The 16,160-nt window shown below is 38.8% G+C and overlaps 1 protein-coding gene across 4 annotated transcripts in view; it reads left to right on the forward strand.

The window, feature by feature from the left end:
* ANO4 (anoctamin 4) overlaps positions 1 to 16,160 on the forward strand; it is a 325,441-nt gene that overhangs the window by 181,158 nt on the left and 128,123 nt on the right. For all 4 annotated transcript variants that reach the window (XM_069490108.1, XM_069490103.1, XM_069490107.1 and 1 more), the window contains 2 exons: positions 8,790 to 8,926; positions 11,897 to 12,055. In XM_069490108.1, the coding sequence (XP_069346209.1) occupies positions 8,790 to 8,926; positions 11,897 to 12,055 (296 nt within the window). The remainder of the gene's footprint in view (positions 1 to 8,789; positions 8,927 to 11,896; positions 12,056 to 16,160) is intronic.

Raw genomic sequence — 16,160 nt, forward strand, 5'->3', positions numbered from 1 at the left:
AAGGAGAAGAAACTGGGGCAGAGATGGGAGGAATTTCCTAAAACCAGGTCCCTCAGGGTGTCCTGCAGAAGCAGCATGGCTTCAGGCAGGATGGATGGAAAGGAGGGAGTGGCTGTGTTGTGTGCATGGGAGACTGCACTGGAGCCTTCTCAACTGCCAGCCGTGGCAGAGAGTCCCCAGCATCAGGAAGGAACTTTGGAGGCTCTGGGAAGGTGGCAGTCTCATCTTTCTGTTTCTTTGTTGTATCTCCAGTGCTTTGAACAGAGGATGGAGTGTGGTAGGTGCTTACTAAATATTTGTTAATGAATGAGTGAATGAATGAATTCCACTGTAGACTTGGCACGTCAGCAGCTCAGTAGTAACCGAGGTGGCTTGGAGACCTGACTGGTCTCTCTAGATGTTGTGCTCTTTACAAAACTCCTGGAACCTTTGCACAATCCTGGACACATGAGGCAGGAGAGTGGGGGTGTTAGCAATAACTGAGATTAAATTTTCCACCAAGCCAGTGGAATGGGAACTTGGAGACAGATTTAGTTTGATATGATGATAACAAAGTCACAGGGCAATTCTTATTCTTGAGTTTGTCCAGTAAGATTCAAACCCTCTACTCATAGTCTAAAGATTTGAGTGACTACTCAAATTTTATACATAGCAGCATCAATTAAAACCAAAAAAAACTTTGCTTTATAATCACCAAACCTTGCTTTATAATCACCAGTTTTAGAATCTGAACATTTTTAAGAGGTAGATATTTTAAAATATTTCCTTCTGAAAGCTCTGCAGTCCATGGATCAGGTGTATGTGTGTGTATGTACATGAGCATTTATTCTATTGGCTAACCACTATGAAGTATGTCATTCAAAGGTTGTACTCAACCTTTTAATTTTTGCTTTATGTTATTACCAATGCCCAGCCCTTTCTTGAGACCATTCACCTCCCCCCAGCCTTTCTTCTCCACCCCTCTAGTTTTGTTCTTAGTTTTTCTTTTCTTGATCTCCAGCATAGACAGATACAGACTGCAGGGACTCCTGAGTGGCATTCATACCTTGGAAGACATTATTGTTTTATATTCCATTAGGTTCTAGTGAAGGGAAAAGGGCAAAAGATAGTGTTTGAAATGAGAACTTGAGAGTTAAAGGATTATTGGATCCTTGTTATTCTATGGTCTGACCCTTTGTGCTTGGACCTGTGCCTACATAATGACATAGCTGTTCCTACATTGGGGGTGGTCTGTGCTTCTGTGGCTGAGGAGACTGAGTCATTTCTCAATGACGTCCAGTGAGTCATTTTGAATTCAATTTCTTGAGCCCTGATTTCCAATTTTATTTTTAACCCGTGTGGTCATGCTGTTTCAGAGGGAAAGATGGTGGCGTGGCTGGGGGGCGGCGTTGGCATATGTTGAGCATGTAATCTTGTCTGACAATGTTGTGGTTAACCTTTGACCTGTGTGATTTTATGTAGCCTTAAACTCTCTTTGCCTCAATTTCCACATCTGTACCAGGGAAATAGTAACGGTAAATCTGTCTAATGCCCATAGCATAGTGCCTGGTGCATGGTAAGGGCTGTGTAAGTGTTGGTTGCCACCTTCATTTTCATTCTTCATATCAGTCCTGTCAGGGAAATGGTATTATCCCAACTTAAAAGATAAAAAAAAAAAATAAACTTGAATAAGTTAAATAACCCAATCTAATAGCTAATAAGTGGATGAGCTCACATTGGAACTCAGGTATGTCTGGTGCCAAAGCTCATGCTCTTTCCAAAGAAGGGGAAGTTATGATCAGTAGACTTTGAGGATCTTTAATGCAGAACATCACTGACCTCATTTCATGCTGTGAAAAGGTAGCTACAGCTAATGAGCAAAGCTTGAATTAGGTACACAGGCTCTTTTCTAAATACCGTTGCGAGGGTTGGAAGAGGAGGTGCCATCATTATCTGACTTGTTATAGAGTAACCGAGGTGTCTGCCTTTTCTTTAGAATGGAGTAGTAGTAAGTGTAGCTCTTCACAGGAATGTGCTAAACCAGTAACAAGTTAATGATCTTGGCCCCATTCAGAGCATGCTGGGGTGCATGCAATGCCATCGTCTGTGCTGTTTTGTACACATCGCCATTATTGAGCCAGGAAATGGCAATGAAATTATTATTATTTTTTTTTTTAGTGATCATACATCTAAAAAAATCTCACGACTTTTGGTTTATTTGTTTGCAAAGGTATATTTTAAATCTCAAAGTATTTCAAGTAACTTTCCATGGCAGAAGGAAAGTACCTGCTGTCACATCTATAACAATTAGAGCTCCAGGTTTTCTTTAGGGAGATGTTAACAGAACCATTTAATTATTGCCAAATATTGCCACACTCGCTGAAGTTTCTAAACTTTTTTTAAAGCAATAGAATCTGTTCTCCTCCCAAAATATTAATATATTTTAAACACATAACCCCAATATACAAAACAGATATAAGCTGAGCTGTTTGGTATAGTTGGAGGTGGGCTTTGCCCACTCAGTTTCCTCTTTGTCCCCTCCATGGCCCCAGAAGCTCCTCAAAAGGATCCTGAGGTTCCAGGGAACACATTTTGAAAACTGCTGGCCTATTGGAAAGGAATAAAGCCAGCTAAGGAGGCATTTATGTCCTTTCCAATTACTTTATTTATTTATTCTGAGTTCTTTAAATTAGGTCCTTTTTTTTTTTTTCCTTATTGGTAAACCAGGCAATCTCTGCCTTAGGGATACTGTCAGATGCATTTGAAGAGTAATGAACATCTCAAGAGTTTTGGGCTTGTTAGTGTCATAAAAATGCTAAATAGTGTTTAGCTTTTAAAATCCCAGTCTATATTGCTCAAATCTGTGCTGTGTCTGTGCATTTCCCTGAATTTTTAAAAGCATTTAATTTGATCTATCTGTTAAATTTTAGGAAGTGTCAGACCTGTCGGGCTACAGACATAAAGTCTAGCTTTATTCAGATAAATGTTAAAATGACAACAAGATAATTGTTTGGTGGTTAAATGACTTTCTGTTCTTGAAAGCCAAACGTGATTTAAGAACAGTGAAATGCTTCCCACAAAAACAAGAAGCCAGCTAGGAATAGCGTGGTTTCAGGAGTCAGAACTGGGTTAGAATTCATCTTTGTCACTTACTAGCTGTATGGCCATACTTAACATTTCTGAACCTGGCTGCTTTCTGATAATACCCTCTTGCAGGTTGTGAAAACCCTTCACACACAGTAGGTTCTCAATAAATTATCCCCTTCCCTTAGTCTCCCTTCTCCCTTCCTACATATTTAATCTCTGATTCTAAAACAGAAACACTTTCAAGCACTCTGTGATAATCAGAATAACAAAAACAATGTTGTAATCTTACAATTAGCTACTATTTATTTTAAAATAAATATTGAGTGTCTCCTATTTGCTAGTTTTGGAGTCACCTTAGCCTTCATCTTAAAGGGGACCCTAGTCTAAACATAGAGATTATAAAAGAGTCTGGTTAGTGTTAAAATTGAGAAATAAACAATCTTTTTTTTTTTTTTTTTTGCATTCTAATTGTTCCTGAAGGTGTCCTTTTTTGTGTTTTCTAGTGATGCTTTGAGGTCAATATACAATGTCTTCAGAATTCTGAGTATCAGATGTAATAATTTGTAACTTAGGACAAAAATAGGATAATGAACTGGCACTCTGGAGAACAAATATAGTTACCTGGATTATGCTGCAAAGCCCTCTCGTGTCTTCTTCAGTGACCTGTAACTTGACCTTCTTTTCTCTGCATCAGAAAATATGGAGATTAAAGTACTCCTGTACTGTAATAGAGTATTATCCTGCTACTTTGGGAAAATAGGAGAAAATTAAAGAAAGGAGCAGTGAATCAAACTTTGGGGTTTGTATTTGGGGTTGTATTTCTAACTCTCCTTTGACTATTTCTGAAACACATTTATTGTTTGGGGTTTTTTTTTTCCATTGCCTTCAAAGCACGATGTGCGAGGGCTTCCCACTCATGTCTTGTGTAGCAACTAACACTAACTATTGCCTCAATGAACAAATGGCATAAAATTATTCATAAATTAGTTAGTTTATTTATTTGAGTCCTAGCCATATATTTATGATCTCTTTTCCCTAGAGAATGAACAATAGCTAACATCTCAAATGATTTTTGCTGGAGGAATAATTTAAATAATAATTTAAATAAATATTTGATGAGTAGATTCAGTACTACCAAAGTAAATTCAACTTTCCATCACATAAAGAATGTCAGGACCTGCCTGCACGCTGGCCCTCTGACTTTTCTGCTCTGTCCCCATCCTGGGATAGTATATAAAGAGCCAGCCCTCAGAAATCACTTTTGTATGCTGAGCTTAATGCCTTACTCAGACTCTCTAGCTGATTTTTGGTGTCCTAGGCAATTTGAGGTCCTTGACCCCTGTTGTTCAGTTGTAATATGTAACTCCCTGCTGTTTCGTTCCCAAGTCTTTTTTACTCTCGGTTCCTAATCTTTGCAATAGAGTATCATTTGAGTATCTCCCTTGCCTTCCCAAATGCACCGCATCCACCTTTGCTGACCCATCTGTGCTGCCCCGTTCCGCTCACACAGCCCTTCCTGAGTCTGCTTGCAACGCAGATCCATTACTTAGGTTGCATGGATTTTTTTGCATTTTCTCTCCTTCTTGTCATTCTTAATTGACTCCTCAGAGAATTTGGCTCTCTTTCTCATCTAATGAGCATAACAGCAGCAACCTACCAGGAAGATAATTATCAAACATTTTTAGATTCAGGAAAAAAATATAAGGGAAGTCAATGAGTGCATTGCGCACCGTTTGGGGAATGGTAACACTTGAAGGTGCTGACTCGGGAAGGGGAGGGTGGGGAAGGGAGGGATATATACCTACATGATGGGTGCAATGCACACTACCTGGGGAACAGACACGCCTGGAGCTCTGACTTGGGGGGAAAGGCGGTACATGGGCAACGTATGTAACCTGCAATTCTGTATCCCCCATAACAATAAGATGAAATAAAAAAAAAATATAAGGGAAGTGATGGAATCCATTCACCGGTGAACTTGTTTGTATAAACAGCATCTTTGTGACACCCATGTCTATGGATAGAGAGGCCCCACTCCCACCCTGGCTGGACAGTGAGCTCTGTGACAGCAGGGGTCACCTATACCTGTCATGTCCACTCCTGCAGGCCCAGTGCTAGCCCAGCACAATGTCTGGCCATGGTAGGCACTCCATAAATGCTTGTTGAATAAGTAGATTTTTAAAAATTGGTTAACTTTTAGCAGTTAAAGATTGCTTATTCTCCTTAGAGAAATGATATAAGTTTGTATCAAATATTGTATTTTGTTCCCAAAACTTACCTTGTACTTAAACCTGATAATGTCAGAAACAGGGTGAAATATTGATGAGGGGCACATGCTTCTTATCCTGTAGAGTGTTTGCATGGTCTGCACAGTCTTCTTCCCATATACAGCTGAGCATACTGTGTTCGGCTGAGCATTCTCTGATAGTTCAGCCTTTCTAATCTGCTGAAGCCATTGAGAGGCTGGCAGGTGATAACGATGCCTTAATATCACTTACTCTCTAACAATCAGATTGCCATGACACACTGATTTCCCTGAGCATTCAGATGACAGCAGCCCTGTGACTTCCAGACAGTAATTCTGATGTACAGCAATAGGGAAAGTGAAGGGTTCGCTCCCTTTCCCAAGTTAGCTGCTTCCTTAGAATAAAACAGTTGGGCCTTTCATACACAGTAGGGTTTCTCAACCTCAGCACTATTGATATTTCGGCTGGATCACTGTGATAGGAGCTATCCCATGCATTGTGGGGTACATAGCAGCATCCCCTGCCTCTATTCACTAAATCCACTATCACTGCCCTCCTCACCCCAGTAAAGACAATAAAAATGTCTCCAAACAATGCCAGATACCACCCAGGAGACAAAACTCGTCCTAGTTGTGAATCCCACTAGAGAGCTTTATTGAACTGATTGTGCCAATGCCTGAAAGTAACTGGCTGAGGGTGGCCTGGTATTTCCTATCCTTGGCAAAAGCATAGGGGCAGTTATCATGGGTGGATGAATATATATATATAGATATTCAAGAGTTTCTCCCTAGTGTGAGCCAGTCTCCTAGATACGAATCTCAGTGTCCTTGTTGCCATGCCCCTGTATCTCATACCCCATCCCAACCTATAACAACTATTCCGACTTGTAAATGGCTCTTCTGCCTTCTTGGATTGATAAGGCTAAAATGCTAACTTTAAAGTCCCAGAGTCTAGAATTGACATACCAGAATTTCTTGTGGTTCTGCTGTGTAAGCCACTCTGCTAACACATACATTATCTCGTTTAATCTTGGTCGCCCTGAGAGAGAAGTTTGCTATCCCTTTCTCACCAGTGAGGACACAGAATTGCAAATTTTCCTGGTTAAGTGGCAGAGTTTGGGATAGCAAGTGGGTCTTCTGACTTTGCTAAATGGTATTTTTATCTCATTGTTCAAATCAAATCAACATCTGCTTTAAATTTAATTTAATCTCTAGCCACTTGAAAATTTAATCACTATCTACCTGAAACTGTGGAGTCCTGGCTTGTGAATAAGAATCATGTTAAGAAAAACATGTATGCAGAGTCCTGGAGTTGTAGAATGTCAGAGGAAGAAGACTCTCTGACATCTTTAGACTGTGACCACCTTAAGAGCATTATTCTGTCATTTAACAAATATGTGTTGAAGGCCTACTCTGTGCCCAGGCCTCTGTACACCAGTCAAGACAGACAAGGTCCCCACCTTTATGGAACTATCAATAAGTGAATGCAATAAACAGACAAGCAAGAAAATTATAGACTGTGTTAGGTGCTGGGAAGGAAATCAACAATGAGAGGAGAATGATTAGAGGAGGGGGATCTTTCTACATAGGGTGGTCAGGGAAGTTGTCTTTGATCTTGTCACTTTCCCAAAACACTGGACATACTACACTTCCTCAAAAAGTGTTAGTTCCTCTCTTTGAGCACCTAGCATAGTACCTGGCACAGGTATGAAACAACCATGATATTTTTTTCTCTGTAGCCTTGTGGTGTAAAAACCTATAGTAAGTGTATTAGTTTCCTTTCGGTACTGTAACAAACTACCACAAACTCAGTGGGTTCAAGCAACATAAATTTATTGTCTTACAGTTCTGGCTGTCAGAAGTCCTAAAATCAAAGTGTCAGCAAGACTGTGTTCTTTTTGGAGGCTCCAGGGGAGAATCTGCTTATTTGCCTTTTTTCTCCTCCAAAGGCCCCCTGCATTTCTTGGCGCATGGTCCTATCCTACATCTTCAAAGCCAGCAGCACAGCATCTTCCAATCTCTCTGTCTGATTTTGACCCTCCTGCCTCCCTCTTTTAAGACCTTTTTAATTGCATCAGGCCTAACCATGTACTCCAGGACAATGTCCTCATTTTAGATCACCTTTGGGAGGTCCTAATTCACCCTATCACAGTAAGCAATAAATGTTCATTTTATTCCCATGCCCGTTTTATTTTACAGATGAAAAATTAAAAAAGTTAAATGAATTGCCGAAAATCACATGCTTGGATATAGCTTTAGAACCTGGTCACCCCACGTAGGTAGATCATCTCTATTCTCTCTACATTCAAATTCAGCTCCTTTCCTTATAGTGTTTGCCACAATTTACATTTCTTTGTTTGTTTTGTTTACTTACTACCACAAAGTCAGGAAGCCAGGTCACTTGTATTTATCAGGGTGCAGTCATCAAACAGCTCTGCACTTGACACAAAAGATGCACATCTCTAAAATGTTTTTGAATGAAAGAATGAATGCTCTATTCCGTACTTGGGTAAGAAGAACCCAATCTCCCATGAGTTATCTTGTGCAGTGGCTTCTGACAGGTTATAAACCCTCAGCCATTTTTAAAGCATCAAAAGAAAAAGCGAACTGCAATGTTGGCCCATAATTCAAGTAGGTAAAGAAGGGACCCACACCTGGCATTGTGTTCTCTCCTTCTCCCCTGGTGCTGAACTTTCCTTTCTGATGTGCTGCCAGGCACTATGCATTTGACGTGGTAGTCCTTACCTAGAACTCTGGTATACAACACTTTATATATTGACATGTGGTTAATATCAACAGTCTTTTGAAAGAGCTCAGGTTGTGTCTCAATGGAGTTTAATAGTTCTTTTATATACATACCAGGCATAGGTAATAGGTACACAGAATCACTTCATTATTTCAATTCATGATAAGAGAAAGAAGGAAGGCAGAAAACCTAACTGCATGCTTTATTATGGCATTAGGTTTTCTCTTTTCAGTCTTAGAGAAGTAAAAGAGGAGGAAAAAAAATCACACTTCCTCCTAAATAATGCAAGTGACACATTTATGGGTTTACTGAACAAGCTGTATGGCACTTAAATGAAAAAAATAAAAATAAATTATAAAGTAGAGGTCCTCTCCACCCCAGAAAATGAGTTCTTAGAGGTCTTAAATGAAAGTACCTTATGCTAAACAACTATGTGAAGGAAAGCTAAATAAACGCAACACCTGCTATCACAGAAGACAAATTATATTTATATTATGAAGGTTCTTTACTTGCTTCTTATTTTCCTTAATCTTGCTTAATGAATGCACTGTGTAGTCCAACGTGTTTTACACCTGACATCCTTTTCTCTTAGGAAATAATATACCTATCACTCAAGGTGGCATTGAAACAATGAGAAAATGTGAAGCCAAAGGGAGATGTCTTCTCTTTTAGTTTTGCTTTCAAGATCCCAGATTCTTAACTCCACTTGTAATGTATTTACTTTGGTTCTAGTGGCCAAGGATGTCAATATTCTTTTTGATGAATTAGAAGCTGTCAATAGTCCTTGCAAAGATGACGATTCTCTCCTTCACCCTGGAAACCTGACTAGCACTTCAGATGATGCCAGCAGATTGGAAGCAGGTGGAGAGGTAAGAGTATATGATTTCTTTAAAAATCTAATTCTTGATCCAGGCTGGGACCTGTGAAACATGTTTCAATGGACTGTTTAAGGTCGTAATCTTATTTAACTGTAGGCTCCTGGAAAGTAAGGAGTAGGTTTTTATATACTTTTGATATCCCCCATGGGTCTGGCGCATTGTTAGGGACCCTAAATCTACCTATGCTCAAAACAAACGTTCAGTGGGTTGTGCTACCTTCTTCTATTTAAAGACATTAAATGTATACAAAGGAAGATTCTTAAAAACCACCTGTCATTTTAAGATCTCCTGTATTGTGGGTGTCGCTAACCAGTAAAAAATAAGCTTCACAAGGATGGACTTTCTTGTGTAAATCCCCCCGCACGTAGAATAGTGACATAAAATGCACAAGCATTTAGTAGATTGTGTTGTCTGAAACCTCTCTGAGTTTCCATTTGCCTCTGTAATCTGGAAACTTCATTGCAATTATAAATAGACCCATCCGTTCATGTGCCATTGTGGACAAAGAAGTATTTTGTTGGAGGCATTCCCATTGCTCAGGTTGTAGCTCACTGGAGTTTACTGTCTCCTTTGGACATGCACTGGATATAGGTAACGGACACACAGAATCAGAGTAATTCATTTATTGCATATTCCTAATGTTTTTTGCTATTCCAGAGCCAAATAACCATTAGGTCAAATAGGGAAAATTTAGGTGACTATTTACCTAAAAATACCAAGTGTTGGTAAGGATGTAAGCAACTGAGAATTCTTATATTCTACAGGTGAGAGTGAAAATTGATACACTCTGACTCTAGAAAACATACTTTCATTATCTCGTAAAACTGACACTTGCAGAACATATAACGCTAGAGAAATTCTTGATAAGGCAACTAGGAGACATATATAGGAATATTCATAGCAGCATTGCTTATAATAGTAGAAAAATTAAAAAAGGGTGAAGCAAGTCAAATGTCCATGGGATGGACAATACACAGATAAATAAATTGTAGAAAAGTCATTCAGTAGAATATGATATAGTAGTGAAAATGAATAAACTATACTTGTATTTAACAATAAGAATAACTCTTAAACAAAACATTGACAGAAAAAAGGTAAGTCACAGAAGACTTCATTCCACGTGATACCATTTTTTGACCATTTTTTATACAGCACAAAACAAATAAATCCAAAAAAAAGTTGATAAGACTACACATGTATGTTGTAAAAACTATTTTTAGAGCAAGAAAATAAAAAACACAAAAATTCAGAAAGATGGTACCTATGGTAGAGGTATAGGATTGCAAGTAGCACAAAACAATTGTTTATCCTTTCTATTTGCATGCACTCTAATATTAATTTTCCAGCCCATTAAAAAACAACTGGAGTTTGTAACCTACAATTAGGTTGTCACCATAATTTGAAAAATAGCATTCTAGTTCATAAGTTAGACGGTGGTTCAAGGTGCTCATTTTATTATTTTGCTTCATAACTTACATAGAAGTTACAAATATTATTTTGTAGTAATCAAATATTACATTTATTAAAAAGTGAAGAACAAAGGGAGCAGGTTCAATTTTCATCCAGGCTCCTTAGGATTATTGTAATAACGTACAACACTGAAAGAAATAAATCATCACGTATGGGCTGGTTGGAATGGAGCCAAGTTTCTCTGGCTAACAGATTTCAAAATTGTGTCTGTTAACCTAGCCAAGTGGAAATGGAGGATCTATCTTTTTTCTGGGTCACAGAATACATCAGTTTCCAAATAACGGTAAGAAGGCGGCAAAGGTGCCAGACCTCCAAGCCATAGCTAGAAACCACATTCTTGCACAAATGCCATGATGCCACCTCATTTAAAAGTAAACTCTCAGCCAGGAGGAATGGAATTCCCACGTGCCAGGTCTTGGTGCAGATGTTTTCAATCAATGACCAGTCCTCACTGACTATTTTTTGGCTTTCACATTGAGAGGCACCCAGGAGTCTACCCAAATAAACGTTTTATTAACAAGTATTTGCCAAGAAAGAAGACTGTCTTGTGGATTTGGCACATGAGCACTTGCCTTCAACAGAGCTTCAAATATATGAACACAAAGGCCGGGCGCGGTGGCTCATGCCTGTAATCCTAGCACTCTGGGAGGCCGAGGCGGGTGGATCGTTTGAGCACAGGAGTTCGAGACCAGCCTGAGCAAGAGCGAGACCCCATCTCTACTAAAAATAGAAAGAAATTATATGGACAACTAAAAATATATGTAGAAAAAATTAGCCGGGCATGGTGGTGCATGCCTGTCGTCCCAGCTACTCGGGAGGCTGAGGCAGGAGGATTGCTTGAGCCCAGGAGTTTGAGGTTGCTGTGAGCTAGGCTGAAGCCACGGCACTCTAGCCCGGGCAACAGAGTGAGACTCTGTCTCAAAATAAAAAAAAAAAAATGTTTAAAAATGAATATGAAAACCTGGTGGGAATGGTATCTTGCTCTTTGCAAATATTATCACTAAATACTTTTTGGTAAAATATCTACTAGAATGTGCATATGATAAACAATATAAAAATAAAAAACAAACTAGTATACATGATTTTTAAAAAAATAAAAAACATGGCTTCAGTCAAGGCATCGGGAGGAATGTTGTCCCTCAGCAGAACAGTGACCTGAGCCACCTTCGGCAAAGCCCTAACCTTTCTGAGACAGTTTTCTCATTTGTAAGTTAAGGGCATGAGACAAGCTGCTTCTGATGTCCCTTTCAAAGCCCCTTCATTATGCCACATTATAGCCTTCAAAGTATCTGTGCTAAGAGTTGATGACAGAACGAGTTTTGCCTTAAAAAAAAAAAAAAAAAAAAAAAAAAGGATAGCTGTTATAGTATTTGTGGGAAGAGGTTTGTGAAGCCTGGTAAAAGTAAATAATTTTCCCAGTTCAAAGGTGTCATCCTTTCAACCTCAGTTTGATGAGTGGCTTTAAACTGCTCCTTTTCTCTTTGTGTGCAGACAGTGCCGGAAAGAAACAAATCAAATGGACTTTACTTTAGAGATGGAAAGTGTCGAATTGACTACATTCTTGTGTACAGAAAATCCAACCCCCAGATGGAAAAGAGAGAAGTATTTGAAAGAAATATTAGAGCAGAAGGATTGCAAATGGAGAAAGAGGTAAATAGTTTGCTTGGATGAGAAAAAATATATACATCTATTCATATCAAGATGCAATAAAAAAAATAAGCAATTAGTCATGATGTTAACTGAACATTTCCTTTAGTCAGAGTTTGCCAATCTTCAGGGTTTGGGGAATGTTCCAGCAATTAGACTTTCACAGTACAATTTGCCTTTGAGATAATTTTAATGCCAACTAGTTCCATGAAAATCAAAATTATATGAAGAAACAAAAGATCTGAATTGCCACATAATCTGAAATAATGGAAGTCCTTCCTCTGATCCATTCTGACTTTGTCAAAATTCTGATTCCCATCAAAACTAGATAGCTTTGTTCAATTCATGAAAGATTTATTATTTAAACTTTGTAAGTATTCTCTCCATTCCTAGGGCTCCTTCTGTACAGGTCATTTCATGACTCATAAGTTAAAACTCAAAAAGCTTAATGCTTTTCCAAGTAATACTCATTACTAAAGCGAAGGCAAAACTCCCGTTATGTATCCTAAAACGTGATCCGTCCTGCAGTGTTCACCAACCAGAATTGGAGCAGGTAGCTGCGGAGGATCGTTCTGCCTTTCGTACAGTTGTGCTGCATGTGCAGTATTGACCACGGTGTGATAGATGGACTGCTTGTATGATTTTGTCTGTATATAAAAGAATTTTGTTTGTTATAATTTTTTTTAAATTTTAATAATTAGGTGTTTATTTCATGTATACTAGAAAAAATAGCATTTCCAAAAAGAGTGATGTCACCAAATGGCAAAGCTTCATAAAAACTTATCTAGGCATCTCTCCCCTCCCCACTTTCCCCAAAAAATTCTTTCCTGGGTGGCAGTTTCTGTATTTCTCCTTTTCCCCATAATCCTCTATACACTACCAACAGCTAGGTCTTCCTCTTCCTGGAAACTTCTTTCCAAGCAGCCTTTCCTGTGCCTGGCTCCAGTCTTGCCCTGCCTTTGCGCAAGTGGCACAATTTGTCTCCAACTCAGCCTTTCTGCTCTGCTTTGTGTCCCCACGTTCTCAGCCTGCTCAGCAAGAGATGGGGCCTTTTGTAGGTCCTCTTGCTTGGAAGGCAGCAAGAAAGTACAGATAGATTAATCTTTCCCTGCCACAGATAGTTAAAGTGCATGTCCCCTGGTTTAATAATAAACCAACCTATACCTGTGTTGTGTTATTAAATTTAGAAACCATCGGAAGCACTCTTATTTAAATCAATATTTTATAAACAGCTACAGCAGAAAGATAACAATTTTAATGGCTATTTCAGCTTTCAGGAGCTCCGTCAACCTTTTATAGGACATAAAAGAAAGAACTTAGTTCAAAGTGGAAAAGAAAACAGAAAACCCCAGGGAGCTTACTGTGAACCCGTGTACATCTGAAACGATTGACGCTGAATACATTTTATGAATTATTAGTGTCTTCTTCATTAGGCATGTGTCATGGTGTCCAACAAATATAAGAAACATGTTTCACAGGCTGAGGTTTATGTTTCCAAACAGATAAAGGTAGGCTTTGTAGTTCAGTCTAACATCCTCGTCTCTTTTAACACTGAATTTCAAGAAACACGACTAGTAGAATCCTTAATTCATGATAAAGTGAGGACATAGTCAAGTTTAATCTTTCTAAAAACCTTTGCCTCAGCCTGTATAGTCAGCAGGTAAGTGCTTGCTTTGGTACCCTGGGTATTTAATTTTCTGCCATTCAGCTTTTATATGAGCCCAGAGAAAGCAACTCACAGCAAAGTTCCCAAATGAATTATCAAGTCCAAGTGATTTGCTTCTTAGTATCTGCCTACTTAAAGTAATTTCCTTCTTAAAGGTAAACTCATATTTATTAATTCACATTTTCTATTTTTGATTTTTTAAATTTTTATTTGTATGTCCATTATTGATCCTCTGGTACCTGATTTGAAATCATTGTCATCAATAAGAGGTCTATCCTTTCCTTTGTATAACTAATCAAGTTGTGGATTACTTGGAATGTGTGAGTAGCAGTTGTATTAATGGAGCACCCTCTCCCTTTAGAATCTTGTGGAACATGGGAAAAGACCCCTAACGTTACAGCCATTACATAATAGCTGTAATTAGATACATCATACCATCTTGATGATGTTTAATTCATTCAACAAATATTACATGCCCACTCTATGCCAGGCATTGCTTTAAGCACTAGGAACTCAGTAGCAACAAATAAAACAGAAAAAAAATCCCTGCCTTATTGGAACTTAAGCACAAAATAAATAAATAAAATATATAAAATAACAGTAAATGCTAAAGAGAAAAAAGTAACTCAGAAAATATTAAGAGGGGCTTGCAATTTTATAAAAGTTGGTAAAAGTGAGTCTCTCTTTCATAGAAAGAGAACAGCAGGTGCAAAGTCCCTGAAGGAGGAGGAGCATTCCTGGTGTGTTTGTGGAACAGTGAGGAGGCCAGTATGACTGGGGTTAATTGATCAAGTTGGAGAATAGTGAGAAATTACACCAACAAGGCAATGGGAGTCAGATAACATCACCCTTAGTGATTGCTGGGGGACGTTAGCTTTTCTCTGAGTGACATGGGAAGCCACTGGAGAGTTTTGAGCAGAGGTATGACAAGATGTAGTTTTGTTTTATTAAGTCACTCTGGTTGCCTGGTAATATTTGACTGTGGGAGGGGGAGAGGTGGCAAGAGCAGAAGCAGGGAGACTAGAATCTGTCCTATAAAATTATTGTAAGAATCTGGGAAAGAGATGATGGTGGCTTGGTCAAGCACATAGCAGAGAAGATATTGAGAAGGGTAAAAAATAGAGCTGATGGGAGTTGCAGACAGATCGAATAAGCAGCGTAAGAGAAAAGATGAATCGACAGGCTATTCATCTGCCATATGGTATTTATCTAAGCAGTTGGAAGAAAGGAGTTGCCATTTACGGGGATGCAGAGAAGAATGGGTCTCATTGTAGACTTGTTAAGTTTGAGGTATCCCAGTGGAGACGTTGGGTGGGATAAAAGAGTCTGAACTTCAGGGGAAGATCCAGGCTAGGGATACACATTTGGATGAGATCTCCAAAGGAATAATTGCATATAGGAAAGAGAAGAGGTCCAAGGATTGAGCCATTGGACACACCAGTGTTGCAAATTTGGAGGGTAAAGAACAACCAGCATAAGAGACTAAGAAGGAGCCACTAAGGAAAATCGAGAGGGTATGGTCCTGGAAGAAAGTGTTTAAGGAGGGAAGGAGCGATTGACTGTCGCAAATGCTGCTGATAGGGTAAGATCACACTGAAAGTTAATCATTGGAGTTAGCAATGTGAAGGGTTTGGGTGAGCTGGGCAAGAGAAGTTTCAGTGGAGAGATGGAGGTAAAAGCATCATTAAAGTGTATTCAAGACAGAATGGGAGGAGAAAATATTTAGACAATGGGTATGAATAGCTCTTTCAAGGAGTTTTCCTATAAAGAAATGGAGAGAAGTAGAGGGATAACTGGAGTATGAAGTTGTGTCAAGAAAGAGTTTCTTTTTATGTAAGATGGGAGAAATAACTGCATGTTTTCATGCTAATGAAAAGTATCCATTTGAGAGGGAAAATTGATATTGGGGAAGAATGAAGGAAGAATTTTTGGAGCAATGTCCTTGAAACAATAAAGAAAAGAATGACTACAGCTTTGCCCATTGTGTGGACCGACCTACCTGCATATACGCCCATAGATGCTACCTTCCCCCAGTGCTGAAGATATCCTGTCTATACTCCTAGCAGAGGCCAATCCTTCACTTTGTGCCTGAGATCCCATCCCCTTAGTCCCACTCAAATGCATTGCCTCCCCCTAAAAAATATAGTAAGCTTTAAAAACTGAAATGTACAAAACAATGCAATTTGTTGAAACCATTTGTTTTTGTTTTTGTTAACCTCTCAGTTGAAAAATCTAACTGTAGTAAACACATACACACAGACACCATGCACTCATGCTTGAGTATCTTCGACATTTTTCTTTAAGATGACAGAAATAGTATTATTAAAATTTTTGTGCTCATATTTATCAACCACTTACTATTATCATATCCATTTTACAGATGAGACAATTGAGGCAAAGCAGTAACTTTCCCCAGGTGACTTAGCTAGTAAGAGACAAAGT

This window comes from Eulemur rufifrons, chromosome 16, assembly GCF_041146395.1.
Source record: "Eulemur rufifrons isolate Redbay chromosome 16, OSU_ERuf_1, whole genome shotgun sequence".
NCBI classification, from domain to species: domain Eukaryota; kingdom Metazoa; phylum Chordata; class Mammalia; order Primates; family Lemuridae; genus Eulemur; species Eulemur rufifrons.